General features: G+C 37.6%; 3 protein-coding genes across 3 annotated transcripts; 2 read left to right on the forward strand and 1 right to left on the reverse strand.

Annotated features, from left to right (window-relative positions):
- The first annotated feature begins 1,526 nt into the window (after positions 1–1,526).
- On the forward strand, positions 1,527–10,293 carry LOC103702756 (rhamnogalacturonan I rhamnosyltransferase 1-like). The gene is made up of 8 exons (XM_008785314.4): positions 1,527–2,200; positions 4,667–4,734; positions 4,837–4,925; positions 5,055–5,217; positions 5,489–5,778; positions 8,634–8,838; positions 9,179–9,336; positions 9,450–10,293. The coding sequence occupies exons 1-8, from the start codon at positions 1,876–1,878 to the stop codon at positions 9,712–9,714; spliced, it is 1,563 nt and encodes a 520-aa protein (XP_008783536.2). The 5' UTR covers positions 1,527–1,875; the 3' UTR covers positions 9,715–10,293.
- Positions 10,294–10,944: 651 nt separating this feature from the next.
- Positions 10,945–19,037, reverse strand: LOC103702763 (cystathionine gamma-synthase 1, chloroplastic-like). The gene is made up of 11 exons (XM_039127212.1): positions 18,452–19,037; positions 18,054–18,157; positions 17,887–17,960; positions 17,626–17,794; positions 15,181–15,240; positions 14,879–15,082; positions 14,704–14,790; positions 13,970–14,077; positions 11,754–11,849; positions 11,550–11,668; positions 10,945–11,277 (listed from the first exon to the last, which is right to left on the reverse strand). Exons 1-11 carry the CDS (start codon positions 18,933–18,935, stop codon positions 11,154–11,156), a joined length of 1,629 nt encoding a protein of 542 aa, XP_038983140.1. The 5' UTR covers positions 18,936–19,037; the 3' UTR covers positions 10,945–11,153.
- A 3,890-nt stretch (positions 19,038–22,927) lies between these two features.
- On the forward strand, positions 22,928–23,820 carry LOC103705210 (dehydration-responsive element-binding protein 3-like). The gene has a single exon (XM_008788848.3). The coding sequence runs from the start codon at positions 23,251–23,253 to the stop codon at positions 23,665–23,667; it is 417 nt and encodes a 138-aa protein (XP_008787070.2). The 5' UTR covers positions 22,928–23,250; the 3' UTR covers positions 23,668–23,820.
- Positions 23,821–24,353: the final 533 nt, after the last annotated feature.

Consider the following 24,353-nt stretch of genomic DNA (forward strand, 5'->3'; position numbering starts at 1 on the left):
ATATGCGCGCGCGCGCATGCACTAAATTAAATAGAGGTTTTGTTCGTGTCTATATAAATGATGTTATTAATAGAATTTTTTATTTTGGATGATAGGTATTGCTCTTTTTAAATATAATTCTTCATCAAAATATAATAATATAATATCATTAATATGATGATTGTTAGTTTATTTAATTTGTATTAAATAATATTTATTTGCTAAATTAATATGGAAATTAATGATGCCATTGATAACCATATTTGTTTAAATATATGCTGATATATGTTTAGTATAATTTATTAAATAAATAATTCATTAGTATGGTCAAACTAATGTGTAAATTGATGATATTACTAATACATATATTTACTTAATATATATTGATATTAATAAAAATATTTTTTATGAGTATTATATCCGACCAATATCTTGTGCAGGACATTATATTACATTAATATTTTATTAATTTTTAATATATTTTTATGATTATGATCTTGCTATATTGTATTTAAAATATTTCTAGATTCAATATTTTCTATTTCGTATTATATACAAGAAGGATCATGATCTTCTTATTTTATATTTTTATATTATTTTACTATATCAATAAATATATGTACATATTAGAATTTTATATAATAATAATATGTTATAATATTATTTTGTTAAATTCGAACAGCTTCCATGTTATATTTTTTGGCACTAAAGTATTATTTATATCTTTTTATAGTTTTTCAATTGATAAAAAGATAGTTTATTCAAATATTATAGTCATTTACGGCATACTTACTCTCAGGTTTTACTTTTCTTATTTCTGATTTCCTTATTTCTGGATAACTCGGCCAGATGGTAACCTATATGCAGTTCTATACGAAGGTTTCTAGACACATACGTTGTTGTTTTGCTTTATATACGAAGAATAACAGAACTAGGATTCTATTGAGTTTTTTTGCATAAATATTTTTCTAAAAATTTAAATTTGCATGGATTATCTCTTAAAATTTATATTTATTTTTGTATTCCTATAGAATACTGTTTTTTATAAATGCTCATAATATAATGATTCTTCTAACACCATTAATAAAAACTATATTTATTTTAATTAAAAATAAAATAAAATTTTAAAAATTATTTTTTTGTCCTCCATTGTCATTGCATTTTAAATATTTTTTTCACGCTATCCATTAAAAGTATTTTAGTTATTTTAAGTTGAAACCGTTAATTTTTTAACGGCATTAAATGGCATGAATATATATATATATATATATATATATATATATATATATATTAGAAGTATTTTATGAGGGTATACATATAAATATTAATTTAGAAGTATAATAATGCAAAATTTGATATTTAGAAGGATGGTCATGGAAAAAAATTATATTTTATTTACCGAAGTAAATGACACGTTAATTTTTTTAGTTAAAAAAATAAAAAAAATATTAATAAAAGTCGAGCCAGCTTCAAGGAGCCGTCACTCTAGCTGATGTCGTAGCCCGTGACCCAGCCCGAACTCCAACAACGGAAGTAACGGCATTCCCCCTCTCCTTAACGGAAAAAGAGAGAGAAAGCGAGCGAGCCAGCTCCCGATTTGAGATACCTCTTCCTCTTCGCCCTCACCGACGACGGTCTTCTCCTCGCCGATCGTACCTTCGGAAACCAGAACACCTCTCTCGCTCTCTCTCTCTCTCTCTCTCTCTCCCCCCCCCCCCCCCCTCTGCGCTCTTTAAGGGAGAGTCGTCGTCATCGTCGCCTCCGACGCCGCTTAGCTCCCGCGGGCGATCTCCTCCGCTCCCTCGGGCCCTGCGCTACTGCCGGACGATGGGAAGGCGGTGGCACGGACGGCGACGGCGCCAGATCTGAGGCCCTCGCCACTCAGGCGACCGATCCATGGTGGCGACGGGGCCGTCGCAGGCGGCCGGGGGGATGCCTCTGCCGGGCCCCAGGACGAGGATGCACGTGTGGTTCATGAGGGCGTGCGCTGGCATCGTGGTCTGGACATGCCTTGTCCAGCTATTCGCCGTCGGCCACCTCTGGCGCCGCCCTCGCCTCCCCTCCGCCCACGCCGGAGGCGGCGCCGGCTCCTCCTCCCCACCGGGGGCCTGGAATCCCACCCGAGTCTTCGTCGGCCGCGTTGGCGGCGATGCCGCGTTGCCCAACCTGTCTATCCGGACGCAGGAACCGCCGCATGCTCCCCCGCCCCAGCTGCCCTCCAGTAAGTTGCGCCCATTGCCGTCACGCATCACATTTCTTGCTCTCCCCTTCAAAAAAAAATCTCTTTTCTTCTATTCCAATTCTATTTGAATATAGAAGCTAATCGATGATTTAGTGGATCTTGTATTCTTTTCACTTTTGTAAGACGATGAAAATCACGCGTTGCTTGTGTTGTATTTCGATTTTATTTTGTTACTCTTTTGGAATTCATGCGAGGAACAAGACTATCCTTGCTCAATTGGAGATAAAGAAAAGAAATAAAATCTATTTTGTAATGTAGCTTGTTTATGAGATCATTGATGGTAGTATCGCGAGCCTTTGTGCAATCGTGAGGTTGCTCCACTATGACTTTATGGGTTCAAAACATGAAAACAACCTCTTCGTGCATGATGGTAAGGCTGCATATATTTGATCCTCCCCGGAGGAGTCTCATCCACCGGGCCGCCACTCTAAAGATGAGGGCCATGCATAAATAAAGTTCCTTTCATAATGAGCACTAGATACTGCTTCTATCATAATTGAGATTTGAGAGAGTATCAAGTTCTCTTCCTTCTCTTTTATCTCAGCTTGCTTTGTTGAACAATACTTGCCCCTGATTTGGATCCAAAAGTCTTACTGACTTCAAATCAATAATAAATGGAACAGAGAATTATAGGAAACAGATTAAAATCTTAATCAGTATGTAGTTTGAAAATTCAATTGTACAATCATGGCTAGTGATGAGGTATTTGCCATAACTTGCTTCCATACTACATACAATTCAAGGAAAAGTTCCCATGGTCCCATGATCATGTCTGTTGAACTATTATGCTTAAATGCTTCAGAAATCATCTGGACGATTTGGCATATTGGTGCATATACTCCCTCAAGGATGTTCGCCTTAAGTTAAAAATGAAATTGATAGACATCTCTATATATGTGGGAGAATTGATGCCATGATGCTTTCATTCAACTTTTTATTGAATTATATCCCACCTACAATGGTCAATAATTACCACAATATTCCAAATGTTAACCATGACACTCCATGGGATCACAACAATCTTGAAAAATAGATTGGCATCTTCAAATGGGGTTATCTTGAAACTTTTCATATTTTTGGCCTCCTTCATAGATCTAGGAAGTAGATTCGTAAGAAGGTGATACAATAATATAATGTAATTGTTTGCATTTTTTTTAAAAAAAAGAAAAAGAATTTCTTGGTATTAGAAGGCAATTAGCTACTGGAGGAATGCGTTGCTATATTCTATTTGTCAACCCGAACATCTTGCTAATGTTGACATGCATTTTATTAAGCTTTACCCAGCACCCCATTCTCATCGGGTCTTGTTTTCATTCAATCAAAAGTTATCACAAGATCATCCATACAACATTCTTGCCTTAGCTTTTTAGATAACATCATAGTAGGTGAGCAAAAATCTTGGACTTCTAATAATCGTCATGCTCCCAAAAATCTATACATTCTCTTATCGCTATTGGAACTATGCTGATAGTCTTTTGAGGTTAGATATAATCTTCAGGAGGATAAGAGATATATGTTGTCAGCTGCATATTCTAAAAGAAGAAATAAATCAAATAATCTTGACCATATTCAATGAAGCCATAGTTAATTCATAGTTATTTTTAGTCTCCCACTTTCTATGATCTTCTGTTTCATCATAAAGATATGGCAACTGAAACCCATTGGCATATTCATTGAGTCATAGTGATATTAACTATTTAAACCAAACTTTTAACTCAAGGAAAAAGAAGAAGAGATCTTTCCATCTCCATTTCACCAAAATACTTTCAAGCCATGATACTTTCAACCTATGCATTTCATGAGGCACCTTGCCAAGGTTCGTCGAATTGGTACTGGAACCCGTGCCGGTTGGCGGTACGGGGTGAATCGGATGGTTCACCCTAATTCAATAGATCATGATTCAAACCTTTTAAAGAGGTAGGGAGGCTTGAATTGGTTCACACCGGTTCGAACCGAGCAGTTGGAGCGGTTCGAGGCAGTTCGAGGTGGATTTTAGAATTTAGAGCTGAACATGCCTGGTTCCCCACTGATTTGGCTTGGTATGGGTTGAACTGGGCAGTTTGGCCCGGTTTGGCATACCTTGCACCTTACAATCATTTACCATAATTGCAAGTCATATGCTTGTCCTTCAAATTTAGGCCTTTTATATGTGTACTTGATTTAGTTGGATTCCAGGGTCTTGGATAGCTTCAAAGAATTAAAATCATGCACTACCAAACGAAAAGAAATCACGGACGATATGGAGCAACGTAAATGATGTGCCATGCCAATCTGATATTTTCTGAAAAATGTTTTCTGGTTGCATTTATTCAGGGTTAGGGTTTAAGCAACAACAGATCTATTTTTTATTTAATGTAAATTAATAATATTTTCGTGACAAAAGTTGTTAGCTTATCAGATTCTTCTGCAATGTTTTGATGCCTTCATGACCAAACAATGTTGCAGGAATTTATAAGAGTAATGGTGTTCTTAAAGTATCTTGTAATGGCGGTCTGAATCAAATGCGTGCAGCGGTGGGTAAATTTTACCTATGACTGTTTTTGAGTTACTTTCTTTCTGACATGTTTATCACACCTCTCATGTACATATATATACTAATGAATGGGTCATTTCAGATCTGTGACATGGTGACTGTTGCTCGCTTTTTGAATCTAACATTGGCCATTCCAGAGCTTGACAAGAAATCATTCTGGGCTGATCCTAGGTAATTACCATTGTTCAAAAGGACCATCACTTTGTCGTTTCATTATCTTTTTTTTTTTTCTTTCCTGAGAAGATTATTATCTCAAAATTTGAAGTTAAACTGTATTTTATGAGGCTTTTCTTTTCCCAGCAATTTTGAAGACATATTTGATGTGAGGCATTTCATCGACTCATTAAGAGACCAAGTGCATATTGTTAAAAGGATCCCAAAGAAGTTTGGTCCAAATGCTTCAAATAATTCACTTGTGATGCCTCCTGTGAGCTGGTCAAATGAGAAATATTACTTGCAACAGGTTTGATCTTAGTTTTCACATTTAATATACTTAATAGACTAGCGAATCTATATTATTTTCTATAGCCTGGCTGAAGTAGTAACTGATTGATGATTGGCATCAGTAAGTACATTCAGATTTGGTCCGTACTTTTTGACTATAACAAGGGAAGTAAGAACTAGAGAACTTTGTCTTCTTGCATGCAAACAAAATTCAGTTTTTGAACTAATTTTGATGCTGAAGCAAATAAAATGTATGTTGTCTTGTCTCTGAGTTCCATTTTGTGTTGCAGATCTTGCCACTTTTCAACAAATTCAAGTTGATACATTTTAATCGGACTGATGCCCGTTTGGCAAACAATGGTCTCCCAGTTGAGCTTCAGAAGCTCAGATGTCGTGTGAATTATCATGCACTAAGATTCACTCCTCAAATTGAGGCATTGGGTAACAAATTGGTTAAAATTCTTCAAGGAAGAGGAGCTTTTGTGGCTTTACACTTGAGATATGAGATGGACATGCTGGCTTTCTCTGGCTGCACTCATGGTTGCTCTGTGGAAGAAGCAGAAGAACTCAAGAGGATGAGGTTTGCAGCTGAACTCATGTTCTTATTGGTTCCTCTATTTGATAAATGTAGAATAAGTTTATATTTTGTCTATTAAATTATATAGACAATTTTATTGCCTGTCTACTTTTAGATGTAAGCTGATGATGAGCCTGGATAGACCAACGGTGTCTCATAAAAGAGGAAAGAAAAAACTAGACAATTTTAATGCAAGTAGCAGATCACATCTGAAGGTGATTCTTGGTTTAATTGTAAGGTTGCTCTATTGGGATATGGAGGTCACGGGTTCAAAACATGGAAATAGTCTCCGTGCACGTGGGGACAAGGCTGCGTACATCTGACCCTCTACATATTCCACAATGGTGGGGGGCTTATGCACCAGGCCACCCTTGTAGCAGATCACATGTCAAGTATTTGAGGGTTTGTGATGTACTAAGACTGAGTTGAATGCTTTGTAGTGGCGTAGCAGTATTAAATCTTATGATGAAGGAAAACAATGGTAAGTAGAAGACTTGCTGAAAGGTCCTATAGTAATCTTTTTTTGCATCATTCTGAATATTCGATGTTGGAACGGATACTACGTTCCTTACATCTGCTGCTTATCATAATTGATGATAACCCTGGAAAATGAATTTCTGTATCTTTATCAAGTAAATATATGGTTTCATGCCTATTTCAATTCTAAGTGTCCTCATATTGAGTCTACAACACAATGACATATAACCATAAACAATACTCATTCCATTGCTTGTGGCACCAAATTGCCAGTCATGGAACCCTGCCTTGTAGGTTCTAAGGCTCTTTGGGCTTTGTTCTGGTTTTATTCATCTCCAAGCATTCTTGTGCATGTTCTCTATTGTCTTGTTATTTAGTCAATGTCTGCATGCACTTCATTGGTCCTGTATCTGAGTTTAACCACTACCTTTTGGATTTCGATAAGCTTTAAGCGTCTTCTTTCATGCCGATACACATTATTTTAACTGTATCTTCATTGCATTCTTGACCTTTTTTTTCTTCATTGCTTCAGATTTGGTTTCCTTCATTATCTTTTTGTTGTTCCACTGCATTTGTTGTTGACTTTTGACCTTTGACTAGGCTCCCTCTATTGCAAACCCTCCCTTTGGCCTCAATGCATGTGCGGTGGATATATTGTGTGAGTTTGCATCCATTGACAATTAAAATTTCTGTCAAATGTGTTATAATTTTTAAAATGTATACTGAACCTGGAAATAAAATTAGTGAAACCAGTAGAAATTGTTGATCTTTTTCCCTTGTCCAACTTACTGGAGGCTAAAGCTATGGTCTTTAGTTTAATTCTTCAATTGTTCTTTCTTTTAATACAACCTGATCCATTTTTCTTTTGGGTCCTATTTGATGTACCACACTCCCAAATTATTGATTCATCCTAGGCTTTATAGGTTCATTTGGTTATTTTAATCAGCTTTGGGATTCATTTAGCAAACAACCTCTCAAGTTTTGAAGTAAGATATATAGCAAACCACAACCTAGGCTGATTAGTTGATTACTTGCATGTGAAATTTTTAACAAATAATATATACCAGGTATATTGTATAATATCTCGAGTTCTGCCACCTGCACAAAATAATTTATTAAAATAAAAGCAAAGAAGCACCAGTATCAAGAGGAAGGATCTAGGCTACACAGGGTAATAGTCATGTTCTGTGGCAAGCATAAACAGCAAGCAAGAAACTGATAGGCTTCGAAGATGAGATGGAAATAAGAAAACTAAAGGAATACGAAGAGAGTAAAGTGTAATAAAAGGCGAAAAATGAAAAATGAAGGAAATAAAACAAAGGGAAAAAGGAAGGTCATTTCCTGTATTAAAAGGGCTCCTTGGAAGGGTGCTTGTATAGTCTTTCATGTCTCAGGAAGCAACAACAACAGCTTTCATATCTAAAACCACCAAAGCAAGTGAGCAGCAACAGAAAGGTAGGTAAAGGGCAGCAGGCTTCTTTTCTCTAAGATCTCTGTATCTAGAAAATGGTCCTATATTTAACCTTGCAAACACCTTTAGTAGGTCTATGGCCTTCACTGAGTGAGTGGTAATAGAAGGCAAAGAAGACTTACCCTGGTTTCTGGTGGGGGACATGAGGTAGTGCTGAGAGAGATTATACCCTAAGGTAGCCTTTTTTTTTTTTTTTGCATAGTTGTTCCATTTGTTGTTTGGTATGACTTTAAAGATCTAAGAGGAAGCAATGCATCTTTTAGAGTTGCCACATTGTGGTGGCGGTAATTCTGTCCATGGTTTGCATTGGTACCTTATTGGCATATTATGGTATGGTACAATATCTGCTTGTACTAAAAGATTATAAAATGTTGAAGTTGGCACGGCACCTGTATCATGTATGGGTACGTTGATGCATCGCCATAGTGTACTAGTACCATAGTTCAGCATGGTTCACTTCGTATTGGCTTGTATAGGTCGTTACTCAAAACCTGTACAATGACATTAGGTGACCGTTTAAACAATGGATTATATCCAATCAATGCACATATCTCCTTTTGTGGGAAGATTTTAAAATAAGAAAGCACGATGATAGGAAATTTTGAAGGATTGGGGGAGTTGTGGATCCCATATTCCTAATTTTTTGGGGAAAATGAAAAATTATCCGAACTCCAGGAATTGGTTCATTTGGGGGCATCAACAGCCCCTCGTGATCCCTTGGAACTTATCTTTTATATGGCATCTTCCTTTGACAACTGTTCTTGTGGGCATGTATTGCAGGTATCGGTCCTGGAGCATCTAAAACGGCCCTTGAGCTCACATATTGTGCTGGAAAAGAACTTGTACTAAAATTGCTTTTTAAAGGTCTTGCCAATATTCTGCCATTGATTAACATGCTGTGCTTGTTCAGGTATGCATATCCATGGTGGCGAGAGAAAGAGATTGACTCCGAGGGTAAGAGACTGCAAGGTTTGTGTCCTCTTACACCAGAGGAGACTGCACTGGTTTTGAAGGCTTTAGGCTTCAAGAACAACACTCAGATCTACATAGCTTCGGGTGAGATATATGGCGGTGATCGGCGGCTCACAGCATTACGAGCTGCATTTCCGAAACTCGTAAGATCTTTTTACCACATAATGCGAGCTTCTATTAATGCAAGCTTCTATGGCTGTGTATTTTATGTTCTTTGGTTTTGAAGAAACACTAATAAGTTTCCTTTTGGATTCTGAGTATCATTGTTGCTTTTCAGAAATCCAGATTATATCTAATATGTCCATGAAAATTTTCCTCATTTGTTGGGACCAAGCTTTGAATTGTTGTTCCATTTTAGGAATGCATCAAGACTTTGTATTAATATTCAGTTCTCTGCAGCTTCCCCTTCTTCCATGCCCCTACTCCATTCATAGGCATTCGGCACTGTGTTCAATTGATGATGGTAACATTTTTCATTTTCAGGTGAGAAAGGAGATGCTACTTGACCCAGAGGATCTGCATCAATTTCAGAATCACTCTTCCCAGATGGCTGCTTTGGATTTCATGGTTTCGATAGCTAGTGATGTTTTCATTCCCACATACGATGGGAACATGGGGAAGGTTGTTGAAGGCCACCGCAGGTCTGATTACCTATATTGGTCATGCCACTTTCCAAAGTGTCCTGCAATGTCCATCTTCTTCTTTAGGAGAATGCGACTGGTCACCCAGGCTAATGCTTTTGATGTTTTGGCAGGTACCTTGGGTTCAAGAAGAGTATTTTGCTGGATCGCAGAAAATTAGTCAAACTAGTTGATTTGCACGAAAATAAGACTCTTTCCTGGGATGCGTTTGTATCTGCTGTTAGACAGGATCATGAGGGAAGATCTGGGCAGCCAGCCTGCCGGAAAGTGGTAATAGACAAGCCAAAGGAGGAAGATTACTTCTATGCAAACCCTCATGAGTGCTTCGTTAATGTAACAGATTGTAACGGGCCTGGAAATTCAAGTGCTGTTGGATGAGGTCTCTGAGCAATCAACTCAAGAAATTTGTGAGATCAAGGCCATACAGCCTGCCAAGTTCCTTGGCCGTATGGTCTCTCGATGCCAGCAAATCAGGCATTCTGAGGAATATTCGTTGAAGAATACCAGCACCAATAAAAGCAAATGCAATTTTTCGGTGCTCTGCAGTTGCTGCTGGTGCTCCCCTACGTTATTTGTTTGTCATGCCAATGCAACATGGCTGATGTATTTGGTGTAAAAGTAATTTTGCCGATGGTGGGCATTTAGAATCCACGGATGCGAGGACCTTGCCCTGGTCCCATGGTGCAACTTTTTAAATATTCTTAGGTGTTTGATATTTGAGTTGAAGTCCTGTTGAAGGGATGGTAGCGTCTTAGCTGCTTGGCAGCTGGTACTAAGTGGGGGAATGTTTGAAGGTTGGAACGAAGATACCACCTTTCTCATTGTTTTGATGTTCTTCAGTATTCTCAAAAAGAAAGAGAATATGTACCATCCATATCTCTGTTTATTGGATCTTTTTAATAAATGCTACCTCTCAGTCAGCTTCAAAAAAAAAGATATGTAACTTTTCTTGTTTAATTGGCTAAGGTTGATGATATAGCTGAATGATCTCGGAAGACCACACCTTCTTGTCTGTATGCCTCTCGTACGTATCATCCCGTACTGAAAAAAAATCGATACAAAATTCAAATTCAACTTCGAATCGATATAAATTCTGTACCAAAACATTTCGAGGTGTTCACTAATCCGTATCAAAATATACCAACCAATATCAAGACATATCCAAATAATAATTAAAAAACTTTTTCAGTATAAAATATGTACCATATCAAATGATATTGAACTGATAAAATACCGAGAGAGCATCCAATACAGAGTGAACCTCACCAATGTCAACCTGCGAACCGAACTGACGTTTTTGTGCGTCATGGAAGTACTCGCACGGTGTGCACTTCCGTCTCATTGCATTCTCCTAGTTATGTTGATTTTTGGCCTTTTCTTGGGAAAAGGTTTACGTTTACTATTGTTTACATTCTTTTACAAAATTCTTCATGGACATGTAAATTTTTCACGCTTCAAATGCCAATTTGTGGTTATCTCACATGGTGAGTTGCTGATACGTATTTTAGTCGGGAAGAAAATGTCCATTCAGTAGGTTGATGCTCACTTGTTCAGAATATGCATGGCATGAATCAAGTAAACCTGGCGCTTCGGGTGAAACATAGAGAATTAAAGAAGTTTATCGGTTTCATAAAGAGGTATACTAAAATGTCAAAGACTGGATGCATTAATACGGGCTTAAGTGAGAGAGAGAGAGAAAAAAAAAAGGAGAGAAAACAGAAGTCCCAAATTAAATTATCAGCACAACCCTGTCAAACTAATAAGTGGCAGCAACCACATTAGAACAGAAAAGGCGGATAGTATTAATTGTTGCGGAACTAGATACTTTCCAGGGCCTGAACGATATCAGCCTTCAAGTCCTCGAAGTCCTCCACTCCAAAACTGAACCTGATCAGGTTGTCCTTGATACCGTACGTGGCTCTCTCGGATGAACTTAGATCCCTGCACCACAAAGACCGATCAGAATGCCCTTCTTAAATTAGGAATGTGAAGTCATAGCTTCTTCCCTCATCATCCAAATATTCAGTTATTTTCTTATCAAAATTCTAGACCCTGTTGAACTACTGAGATGTTCCCAAATGGGGAAAAGCCTAGATGTCGTGAGACTCATGAAACAGCTATTCCTTCTAGGATTCTATCAGGTTGCACCGTTGCATGCAGGGTAAAGTGGGTTCTTACTATCAATCGGGTAAATTGAAAAGGGGCAAGAATACCAGTAAGACATGATGGCTGGCTGGTCTATGATACTCTCACAGCCCCCAAAAGAAGGTGCAATGTATGGTATCTTCAAAGAATCGACGAACTTCATTGTAGTCTGCAAGTCTCCGGCTACCTGCACCCCAAATACCAATAATTAAGTTCACGTTAACAATGAGGCTGTGATGTTAAAAAAATGGAAGCACGGGTGAGAGACGCACCTCAAAACTGACCACACCACCAAATCCAGTCATTTGTTGTTTGGCGATGTGATGCTCCGGATGACTGGGCAGACCAGGATAGTAGACACGTGTAATCTGGCAAAGTGCCAAGTCAGATACAAAAATGCCACAGGTGATGTAAGTGCAGTAGCAAAGCTAAACTAGCAAATAAACATATATCATTTCAGGTCTTCCACATAATTAATAAAACACAAAATACTGACAGAAGAACAATACAACAATAGACCAATTTGACCTTGAGAAACTTTGCATTTGAAAGCATGCATAGGACAGCAATACAATTAAGTTACAAGAAGTTATAGGAAGATTCCGAATACAATAATAGTGGTCTAATTTGGAATTCATTCGCTAGAAGTTATGAGTTATAAGAAGATTCTTGACGGAGAAACTAGAAGTATCTTTTATTAGATCATGTGCACGATAAGAATTAATCTTAATCCAATCAGAAGTTTTTCAGAATTAATCTTAATCCAATCAGAATTTTTTCTTCAAGTTCATTGCTCTAGCAGAAGTTCTCTCTCATGTGCAAAGGACAGAAGTAACTACCGACAAACTGTATAACTACACTTTACAGCACAACGATAAGAAAGTCACTTTACAGGCTTTCATCTGGTGTTCCGATTCCTAGATAGATCTTCAGTTGGTATACCAAGCCTGCTTAGACTGAATGGAAGTTCAGGTTTTGACCATGAAATGAGTAGTCTTGGAGGAGATATTTCAAAAAAAAAAAAAAAAAAGAATCATGAGATAAAAGCAACAAGCACGAGAAAATTATCAAATGATAGAGAGTAAATACAATTCTCTGGGCATTGCATGAAGAAGGGGAAGCCAAAATTTCTAACACTGAAACAAGGAATGTGAAAGAGATGGGTGGTTGGGGGAGGTAAGACACATTATTTCACCGACACTTGAATAATTAATGGCTAAGGACAATGGTCACGAAGTAGGGCTTAAAATTTATGCATTTGACACAGCAATAAGAATTCAGGTCACTTTTCTAGAGCTATTTTTCAGCTGGACCTCCCCTACAGTATCGTCACCCACGGTAGAGTTTAAGCACCAAGTTTAAGGTGGATTGGTGTGGTTCCTCTACACCTAGAACCCCAGAATATCGAACCACGAATGAAGAAAAGCATGAAATAAAAGCATATGGGCTAGTGATTTTGAGCCCCCAATTCTTGACTGGAAGGGACACCAGGGCCTCTGCCCTTCTATCCCTTGGATAGGATAGAGGGGAAGGGCAGAGCTTTTGGTTTTTTCATGTTGTTAAATAGTTGAACAATAAAAATAGATGGCGAGTGCCTGATCTCATGTCGTGTAGAAACAAGGTTCAAATCTCTCGGTCTGTTAAGATATCTCAGCTGCATACAACATTGCACTTCCACTTGACATCGAATTCATTCGGTGTCTCCTATTTTATTCCCAGGCAGATTATCAGTTCACATTGCATGCACTGTTTAAATGAGTGGAAACAAAGACACTCATTTGAAATCAGTTATCCTTGGAGCACAGAAATGATCAAACGTTTATAAATATAAGCTCCTGAGAAGGAAAAATTATAGAAAAAACTAAGAGTAACAACAGCCTCTAGGCACTGCACAAGAAGATGAAGGTCAAAATTCCTAACAGTAACATTGATTCAATAAGTGATTAAGGTTGTTCCTCTAAACCCATGGCTATCTTCAACATGTGTAGCTAAGGAAATCAGTTGCAAAGTAAGGTTTCAGGATACGTTTTGGAAAGAGCATAAATTCACAACTCAATGCAAATACAGGCGTCTTGCAAACTAGCAAGCCTTAAAATTAGGGGAGAAAGGGATAAAAATTATAAAATATCAGAAATATCTCAAAGACATAATGAAAGATATTAGGAAGAAAATCTAATGAATAATTAAAGAAAATCTGTAGAACAGATGCACAAGTATCCTTTTGTTGAAACATAATCACAGGAAAAACTTTTTGAAATGAAAATTGAGAAAACATCCAGATTTCCTCAAAATAAAATAGGAGTGCAGGCAGGGGATGGAATGTGTTTGTTCTGTGTATTGCTTTTTATTTTTTCTTTCATAGTAATCATATTTCATGAGGGTCGAAGTTTCTCTCATGAATTAATCAACATTTGAATCAGCTCCAGCTAACATGATTTACAAGACTTCTAAAATGATAGACTAATAAAAAAGGAAAAGCCCCAATTACCTTAGGATGTTCCTCTAAAAACTGGGCCATCCTTAATGCCGTATGATTCTGTTGCTGTACACGAAGATGCAGCGTCTTCATACCTCGGACGATCATATATGCAGCATTCTGGAAGGGTAAAGTCAAGAAAATAGAAGTTAATTAGCAAACAGGATCAACGTTCCAGCGATAAAAAGTAATGCAATTCTTAGACCATAAAGTCATGTCTGGTTCCAATCATGCTTTAATGTCAAAAGTCAAGAGTTTGATGCCTATCAAATTGGTGACACATGTAGCATTAACCCAATTTGGAATATCCCCCAACAGAGAAATCATCTGATTCAGGCTATATGCTGAGTAAGATCTTCAGTGAGCTGTCCACATAAAATATGTGTCATTGACAACTAATTCCAGAAGCTTAAGGAGAGAATCCTGTGGAAGGCAATATTGTATTGTGAATAATTTGTGGTAAAAGTTATTTTCATTTTAAAAAAAATCCAAATCACTACCAAGCCCCACATTCATTGATTTTCATGTTATCCACCTGTGACAAATAGTTGGGAGTTTGTAATGGATCTACTAAAGAGAAGCTTGGATTTGATGAAGCTTTCAACTATAAATAGAAACCTGACCCCTAGACTGACAATTTTTTTCCCACCTGCCTCTACTTTCCACATACAAGATGGCAGAATACATGAAGCAAAAATATTTATTTAAGTTATTTTATAAGCCCGCCACCTATCATGTTTACTTACAGGATTTAGAACACCACCAATAACATTATGATACTGACGAATCTTAGAAATCAATTCCTCTGAACCACTAAGGCAACCTCCAAGAACCTGAATAAGTAATTCCATAATATTAGAAATGCAAAAGTGAAATGAATTCAACAGAGACATACAAAAAAGAAATACTTCATTAACTTACATCATTATGGCCAGCAATGAATTTAGTAGCAGAATGCAAAACCATATCAGCCCCTAAAGTTAAGGCCTTCTGATTGACTGGTGAGGCAAAGGTACCATCTATGCAAACTAGTGTTCCTTTGCTGTGGCAAAGTTTTGAAACGAACTCGATATCAACACATCGAAGGAAAGGGTTAGTTGGCGATTCCGTGAAGAAAAGAGATACCTGAGTAAAAATGATGTATCAGCTCAGTGCAACTGCAGAAATCAACAGGAACATATAAAAGAGAGATTAGAAACCAACAAGCGACATTATTCACTAACATTATTCTGATCCAGAGCACTTTTCAGGGAGTCCATATCAGCAGGATCAATCACAGTAGCCTGTATTTTGAAGATAATGAAGAATTAGAAACATGCACAAAAAAAGGGAGGGAAAAGTTATCCTTGAACAGTATATAAACGAAATTATACATAGAAGCTGTTGAATTTTTCTAACTTCTTTTTTGTCGAAGTGATTTAAGGAAAAATAAATGTATTGAATTTAAATGAAGAAAGAACATTATTTCATATTCATACCTAACATAAAGATTTTGACTATGCAAACCATATTTTAAATAAAAATTCCATGCAAGGTAGCATAAGGCAATTTTCTTACTGCTGCTGATATCCAAAGATAAAAGTCAGGTTAACCATTTAAGTTCATTACCTGAAAGTGAAAAGGAACAATAAGCATGGTTTAAAATTTTGACCACGAAGAACTGTCTTAAATTTCCATTTGGTCAATCCAAAATCGAATGCCCAAACATGCTTCTCTTTGTTATGGATGCATTTTGTTTATTTATCTTAGAGCACATAAGATTCACAAACTAACCTGAACATTGCATTTGATCAAAGGGTAGCATTGGTATTGACTATTTAAAGTGCATCAACACTTAATTTGCTTTTAAACTAGGGGATGCATACTCATATATGGATGTCAGAAATTTTTAACTAAATTAGCTACTAATTTACCAAATCATACATTACCATATCCAAACCTGACTAATTAGATTACCAACTTTGGTTTTGGGATCCACAAATGCCACAAGAAATATCTTGTCAGATACTGATAATGGGTAAAAGAAGCAATTACATCAACATATAAAACTAAATAAATACAGAGGACAAATATCACGAGCAGATGATAAGGAAGAGAGAGGTATATGAGCCAGCCATATAACATTAGCCAAAAGCAAAAGTGCAAAATGCAAAAATTGATCATTAGAAACACAGCAATCATCTGAACAATGATAGCACCTTTCCACTCCTTGAATTACCAACAATAGAAACCAACCATCAGAAATGACAAAACGCAAGTACAGCAGAGTGAGCAAGAGCCAAATATATAATGAGTTCAAAACATAGCCTACATGCAAAGGCAGGTTGAAAGTTACTGTCCATATTTGAGTATAAATGCACATATCAATGTTTATTAGAGTCAATTCAGGTAGAAAACACACCATTATGCCTAAGGCTATTAAATCAATGTTTAATATCAATATACTGATGGAACATATGTACTCCATAAGATACGATATATAGTTAGTGTTAGTTGGACACCTATGTCCATCTTGAAAAATCCATGTCAACACATGTCCTCAAATCATAAATGCATCAAACTTATTAGATAGCTTTCAAATCTTGGATTTGGATACTTCAGACTGGTGAAAAGTCAGCTTCTTCCATTGCTGATCCTGATGTAGTTATCATACAAGTCTCATAATAATTGAAAGTAGGCTCTGTTGATTTATGGCGTTTATTTAAGGATCATGATGTTAAAAACTTTGTGAACTATCATGTAACTTTTGTGCTAGGCACATGTATTGCTACAACTCATAGTAAATAAAAACAGCACAAGGTCAATTTAAAACTCATGATTTATACTAGTGATCACTTGCTAAACCCAATGAATCATCATTTTTGTTTTTTTACTAATATCCACCTTCTTTAGCACTGACCACTTTCCCATACAGGGGAACAATAGTGACATTATCATAGTTGCAGGAATTAATCAATTTCTTATAAGATAATAATAACTGTAAAGAAGCACTTGTCAATTATATATAACATGAAACAACTTAATAAGTATTACCTCTTCACATTTTTCTATCCCACATAGAACAACTAATTATATAATTTATTTTAATTTTAATTTAATTCAATTTAAAATATTTTTCTCCTATGTCCCCATGTGTCATGTATTTTTGCTCTTGTCAAGCTGGATATTAGTTGTTTACATGTTGAAATCCTACTCTCATGTTTGTTTCCATGGAACAATGGATCCATATTTTAATGTGTGTCTACCAATGCATCAGCAGTCAAATGAAATCCATATCCAGAAGTTTTCTTAGTTATTGCTTCAGATCCTATTTACTGGTCAGCATTGTTATGCAGTCTCGACTACAGTACACTCTTGCTATTACAGCTTGCCAATTAGGGAATCTGTTTAGCCTGAGGTTGCTAAACCCTGGCGATCATGTCAACACAGATCATCTTCCATTCTTACCAATATACTTATGCATGATCATCCAAAGAACATGATCCCAGAGCTTAATTAATTCTGCAAGTCTACGCCCCATGGGCATTCTAGCAATAACAAAACTGCAGGACCACAACATCATTACACTGTCCTGACTCCTGAGACATTAAAGAGGACCAGTTCTACATCCAACAATTCATCTAGTACTATAGATAAAACAACAGTAATTATAAAAGATATAGAATTACCAAAATTCCCATCTTAGGAAGCTCATTCTGGATGAATATCCTAGTCTTCCTGTAACAATCAGTGGTTGTAACGATATGCCCACCAGCAGGAACCAGTGCAGTAAGCATAGCAACACTTGCATACATGCCCGATGACACAAATAAGGTAGATTCAGCTTTCTCCAATGCACTGCTCCAACAAAGAAATCATGTTAAACTACAGCAGTAAAAGGTGCAGCCAAAAAAGATCATGCAACCAAAAAGGTATCACAAATCAAATACCTCATCTTCTCCTCCAGAGCCTTCGTGGTTGGGTTTCCATATCGCCCATACTCGAAACTTGCATGCCTTCCCTCCTGCAAGAGATTCATCAAGAATGTGTAATTTTCAAGAAATCCAAAAGATCAAGAATAATTTTCATAGCTATCTCCAAGAAATCAACCATGTACCTTGAAATCAACCAGCTCGTTGGAATTCTTAAACCAGTAAGCAGAGGTGTTGACAACCGGGGTGGTGATTGCATCCGTGGTTATACCGCGTCCTACTCTCTCGCCTGCGCAGATCAAGATCGTGGGATGAAATGTAAATTACCGAATCCATCTTAAGATTAAAAAACAAAAAAAACAAAATTTTTCCTGGCAAAGTTCACTTTCTTGACATCAAATAGAAGAAGAAAAGAAGAAGGGCGAAGAGGAAGCATCAGGAGACAATTTTTTAGTAGCGGCAGAATTTAAAAGAAAGAAACCACCAAGATTTTCTTGATTTAAAGAAAAACAGAAAAAGGGCCAAGGAAAACATCAAAAGAACTTTTTAATCGATAAAAAGAGAAGAGGAGCGGACGGGCTACCGGCATGAACTGCTAGGCTCCCGTCCGAGCTCAGCGACGCTGCAGCAATGGCGGCCTTGGAATCGGCCGCCGGGATCTGCGACTGTACACTGGTACCGTTGCCACCGGCGAGGGTGGCGACGTCCGCCTCAACGGGGCTCGCAACTGTCGCCGCGGCATCGGCGGCGGCCGCTGCGGCGGAAAGGGGGGTTTCGGGGAGGCCGGGGTTGTTGGACCACGAAGCGGCGACGATCTGGGCGACGCCGATGTTGCTGCAGTTGCGGCGGGCCTTGGTGCTGAGCTGCCGGACGAAGTTGGGGGGGAAGCGGAGGATGAAGGCGGACGAGAGACCGGAGGTGCAGCGGCGGGGGGATAGAAGGCGGGAGGAGGCGGTGCCGGAAGGGAAATCCGGACGGGGGATGGCGCCAGAGTCGCCGCGGCAGTCGGAGGCGGCAGCGGTGACGAAGAAGAACTTCGTGGGGCAGCAGCCGGAGGAGACCGCCATCGTCTGGGAGAGGAGGAGGCGGCGGCGGAGGTGGAAATGAAAAGCCTTCCTTCTTCCCCTCTCTCTAAAACTTTAAAGAAAAGAAAAACAAATGAAACAAGAAGAAAAGAAAAAGGGTTGGTGAGGGAAACACGGTGGGGAGCAAAAACCCTCGGCTTATAAGGACGAGACGACGGTGGCGGGCGGGCCCCATCCATCTTCTCATTCCGCATTGGATGGCTCTCTCGCGATTATTAGTAAGCAGTAAATATTGCTTTTCTTCTTTTTTTTTTCTTAGGATATTGCTTTTCTTTTTTTTTTTTCTTAGGATATTGCTTTTCTTATTAGTATAACTAGCATGTAACCCACGTAGGAGGTTGTTTTTTTCTCGTGTGATAGAATAGGTAACATAAATAAAATAAAATAAAATAGATGTAAAAGTTTAATTATTTCTTAAAATAAATTTTTAATATAAATATTATAATATATTATCCCTGCATAAAATTTTAACAATATATAGATATATCGATATAGTAAAATAGTAAAATTATGATCCAATTTTTTATATAATAAAAAAGATAAATTAAAAAAAATATGAAATTATTGGATGAATTACACTTACATATGATAGTTTAAAAAACTCATGCGTACAGCTAAGAAGGATATTCATAATTTACTCTAATAAAAAATATTTTTTTAGTAACATGCTAATCAAAAATATTTTATTAATATTAACATATATTTAACAAGTATAATTGTTAATAATACCATTAATTTCTATATTAATTTAGTAGTATTAATATTTTTTACTTTATAAACAAATATTAAGCATATATAAGGATATATTAAGCAAACATGGTTATTAATAATATCATTAACATATTATAGTATTATATTTGATAGAGAGCAACCATTATCCAAAATAAAAACTCTATGAATAATGTTATTAATATGGGCATCTATATGGTGAATGGAGAGCTCTGTATGAGCAAAGCCTCCATTTTAGTATATACATTAGATTTTTTTATTGATTTATCCCTAATGTATTTTATATTTACATACTAATCCTTGTCTCTTTTATATTTATATCTTAATCTTTAAATCTTGCAATTATTGCTTATACATCCCTTAGGTCAAGTAGATGGTATTGGAATATTCTGCCTATATTTTCCTAATGATTTTAATTTCATATCTTCTAAATATTTTTTTTGCTTGTTGCTCTCGTATGCAACCAATATCCCAATGCCGTTGTGTCTCTTGGCAGGCAAGCCAGGCAAGAAGAGGGAAAATTATATAAAAGAAACCAAGAAGAGACCTGGTGTGAAGCCTTGTCCACTATTAACCTAGAGGCATTTTTGTCCTTATGCAACCCTAGTTTACCTTCGTTAGGATATAAAAGCTAGTGAAAGAACTAAAATGGTAGAAATTAATATGTAAACATAAAAAATCTTAAGGAACAATCCACAATTTTTGTAAGCCTACACCCAAATTCTTACAAGGATTGAAGTGCATTTTTTGCTATTGTAACTTGGAAACCACTCCCACAATTCACCAAATATAGCATTCAACATCACTTATCCGTTCATCAAATATGGCATTCAGCAGCACTTTTATGGTGCATCCATCTTAAATTATGTGGAAATGAAATTTGATGTAAGACTAATGGGGCAGTATGTTGCTTCATCCCATGTTCTTGCTCTATATCATTGTGACATGAAAGCACCTATGACGAGTCATCAGTTCACATAAAGATATTTATGACATAGTGGTCAAATCACATAAAAATAGATGGTGTATGTATAAGAATTCAGAACCTCATCCAAAATGACTAGCCGAAAGGTATTATTTGAATTTCTTGATCCTGTATAAGTACTCAAGATCTACCTGTCAAATAACCGATGTAGGACTAAACACACGCCCGCCCTAACGTCATCGTCGGGATAAAAGTTCAAATTCATTAAAATCTAATCACAAACACCATGATCAATCGGTGGTCAGCCCTAATGGATCTTTACTGCAGTGTTTTCTAGTCCATAGGTTATAAGGTGGGTCCGCTCTGATACCATTTGTAATAATCTAGGAGCTCACCCAAAATGCCTAGTCGGATGGTATTATTTGGCTTTTTGATCCTGTATAAGTGCTCAAGATCGATTCAGCAAATAACTGATATGGAACTAAATACACACCCGCACGATCCTCACAGTGTGAATGTATCACTATGTGCCAATAAACTCCTTATTTTGACTAAAAAAAACCAAAGACCCAAACTCCTATCGTAATCATACCATGTTACCACATGTGATGTGCATGATTATTAATGTATTTATTTTAAAGGCAATTCCTCATCTTTTTTGTGGGGAGAATTTTTTTTTTTTTTTTGCCTTTATCAAATTTTATAACGTTACTTTCGAGACTCTACTTCAGCCATTGCAAGCGTCGGAAGAGCAAGTAATAAATTAAAGAAAAAGTTTTTTTTCGTTGTTTCACGTGTATGCATGCGTCCGCTTAAAGCTTGATGGTTGGCTTATCTACATCAATATTATGTATAACTAGAAAGATTATTCTCAATAAAATTTGAAGCTGTAAAGTCTCTTTTTAGTAAAACAATCTCCTTTGTCATCGATACACTGCATGGTCATGTACTCAAGGAGGGATAGGGGATTAAATTTTATTGGTTACGAAATTTCAGAAAAAAAAATTGTTTTGAAATCTGATCTACATATAACAGCCTCAAAATCCAAAAAGTTCATTTATTTCGGGTCCAAACAATCCGATATGTATTTTTTATTAGTCCTTCTTTGCAAATTCATTGCGTATATAAAAAGAGAGAGAGAACTTATAAACTTTAAATATATTTTTAGGAAAAGTATTTATAAAAATTTTAACTTTTCATGCATGTATTGCTGGTAGTGTATCCTAGCTTCTCGCAAATAACTCCCTCGGGCACTATGAGCTTTTTTTTGGACATACATAGATTCCATGGTATCACAAGAAAATCATATGCTTTCAGGGAAATCTAATCATTGGAGAATTATGTTTGTAAAATGCTATTTCACGGGAGGCTTCTTCCGCCACTTTGCTTCAAAATTATTTTCCTCCTCCTCCTCCATCGGTGTTATGAAACATCTCATTCGACCATCAACCATGCATCTTTGTTGCCCTTTCCTTCCACATGGTTCTATGATTTATGGGATGCAAGATGAGCCAGAGAGATAGAGTGATTGAAACTCTACGAAGGCTTCTTAATATCGGTAGAGCATGAATTCTTTACAATGTACAATTTATACTACGGATTTGATGCAGCGCTCGATAATTATTATTAAAAGTTGGACGACCATCAAATAAAGTAATCTTACGTATCAATGTATCACATTTGATGATTGGCCATCTTTTGATGATGAATATTTTGTTCGATGGTTGTTTATTTTTTTTTTTACAATGGTCATCAAATGTTGCACTAGATTTTACGGTTCAAATAATGAATTGCAGAGAAGCCTGGGTCATACTGGTAAGATCTTGCAACAGACAAAAGTGATGGCAGGAAGGTGCCGCCATCGGATCTAACCAAAGCTAACCTATTTAGTCAACTTTGATGCATGAAAATAGACCCATGAGTACTGACCTCCACGAATACCAAAGGTGAAAGAAAATGAATTAAATAAAAAAGTTTTTTTGCATGGATGAACTTCTAAATATCAGATTTTGCGTGAATATCCTTCTAAAATTGATATTTGCATGTATACCCTCGTAAAACTCTATTATTGTACAAATATCCTAATATAACGGTTGTTTTAACGGTATTAAAAAAAATATATTTATATTAATTAAAATTAAAATTAAAGTTTGAAATGACATTATTATTTTTTTTTCTCCGCTTTTTATCTCTCACAAAAAAAAAAAAAAGGCTTCGTGTCGCACTTGGTTATCGATTCCCTGCGCACCTAGCAGCCCTCCCGCTCCCTACTAAAATCCTCCCACGCCCCCACCCTTCTCCCTCACTTCCTCTTGGCCTCTCCCCACCCCCACATCAAGTCGCTCTTTTCTTCTCTCTTCGCACACAGCACACGACAGAAAAGATAAGAAAGCTATCTTGTTCTTCCAACCGCGTGATCCACATAACAACCTATCCAAACCTTTTTAGCACCTAGAGAATCCCATCTGCTGCGTACCCTCTGCCTGCTTCTAATCCAAATGGTTGTTCCTCATTCAACCCCATACGTTTCCTCGGCCGCCCTTTGAACATGATTCCCAGGAGATAACTGTTTCAGCCGTTTCGGAATCGAACACATCGAATGGCCTCCTCCGAAACTGAAACCAGCTGCAGGAACTCAATGCCATGCTCTTGGTCGTCCAATTCCTCGCCATCGCCGTCTCCGAAGAAGAGAGGTTTGATGGGAGGTGGGGGAAGCAGGCGCGGGACGGGAGCAAGCACCCGATGTACCGCGGCGTGCGGAAGCGGGCATGGGGAAAGTGGGGGTCGGAGATCCGGAAGCCCCGTAAGAAGTCGTGCATCTGGCTCGGAACCTTCCCGACGCCGGAGATGGCTGCGCGGGCCCACGACGTGGCGGCGCTTAGCGTGAAGGGCACCTCCGCCGTCCTCAACTTCTCCGAACTCGCCGCCTCCCTCCCCCGCCCCGCCACCCTCTCCCCTCGCGACGTACAGGCCGCCGCCGCCGCTGCCCGTGCTGCCGCCATGGACCTTCCCTCCGCCACCCACCCCACCCGTCCCGACGAGTCCTCCGACGACCATTAGCCATTGTAACTGAATGAGCCATTCTCTTCTTCTTCTTTGTTTCCCATTCGCTTAGTGGGTTTGCTTACGAGACCATTAGCCATTGTAACTGAATTAATTGCACGGTGCTCTTTTTTAAAGGGCAAGAGAGGTGAGGAGAGAAGAAAAACAACGAGTAAGGATAATAATATCATTGTAAATTTAAATTTTATTTTTAATTAATATAAATATAATTTTTTTTAACACAGTTAGAACAATCGTTATATTATGGGTATTTGTACAATAACATTGTTTTACGAAGATAAATGCAAATATCAATTTTGGAAAAATATCCATGCAAAATCTAATATTTAGAAGGGTATTCATGCAAAAAATCCTAAATAAGACAGAATGCAGGTTCTTTTCATGCCATTCAATGTATCCGAGGAGAAAAAAATAAAGGGCGTCTCTTTCAGAGCCCAAAAGCCGAATTATTGACAAATGAAACACGAGCCAGCCGCCGAGGCCCCATAAGTTTCCGACTTTGATTAGAGAACGCCGAATGGAAGGAATCTCTCAGCCAACTTGCCAAGCTGGAGGAATGCCGGGCCAAATGGACAAACTTGGGGACCCATTTAGATCTTGAATGGGAGAAATAATTGATCCATCAGTTCAGCTTCGGATCAGTCCAGCTACAAAACGACATGCACGAATATTAAAAAAAATAG

Source organism: Phoenix dactylifera, chromosome 6, assembly GCF_009389715.1.
Source record: "Phoenix dactylifera cultivar Barhee BC4 chromosome 6, palm_55x_up_171113_PBpolish2nd_filt_p, whole genome shotgun sequence".
Lineage (NCBI taxonomy): Eukaryota > Viridiplantae > Streptophyta > Magnoliopsida > Arecales > Arecaceae > Phoenix > Phoenix dactylifera.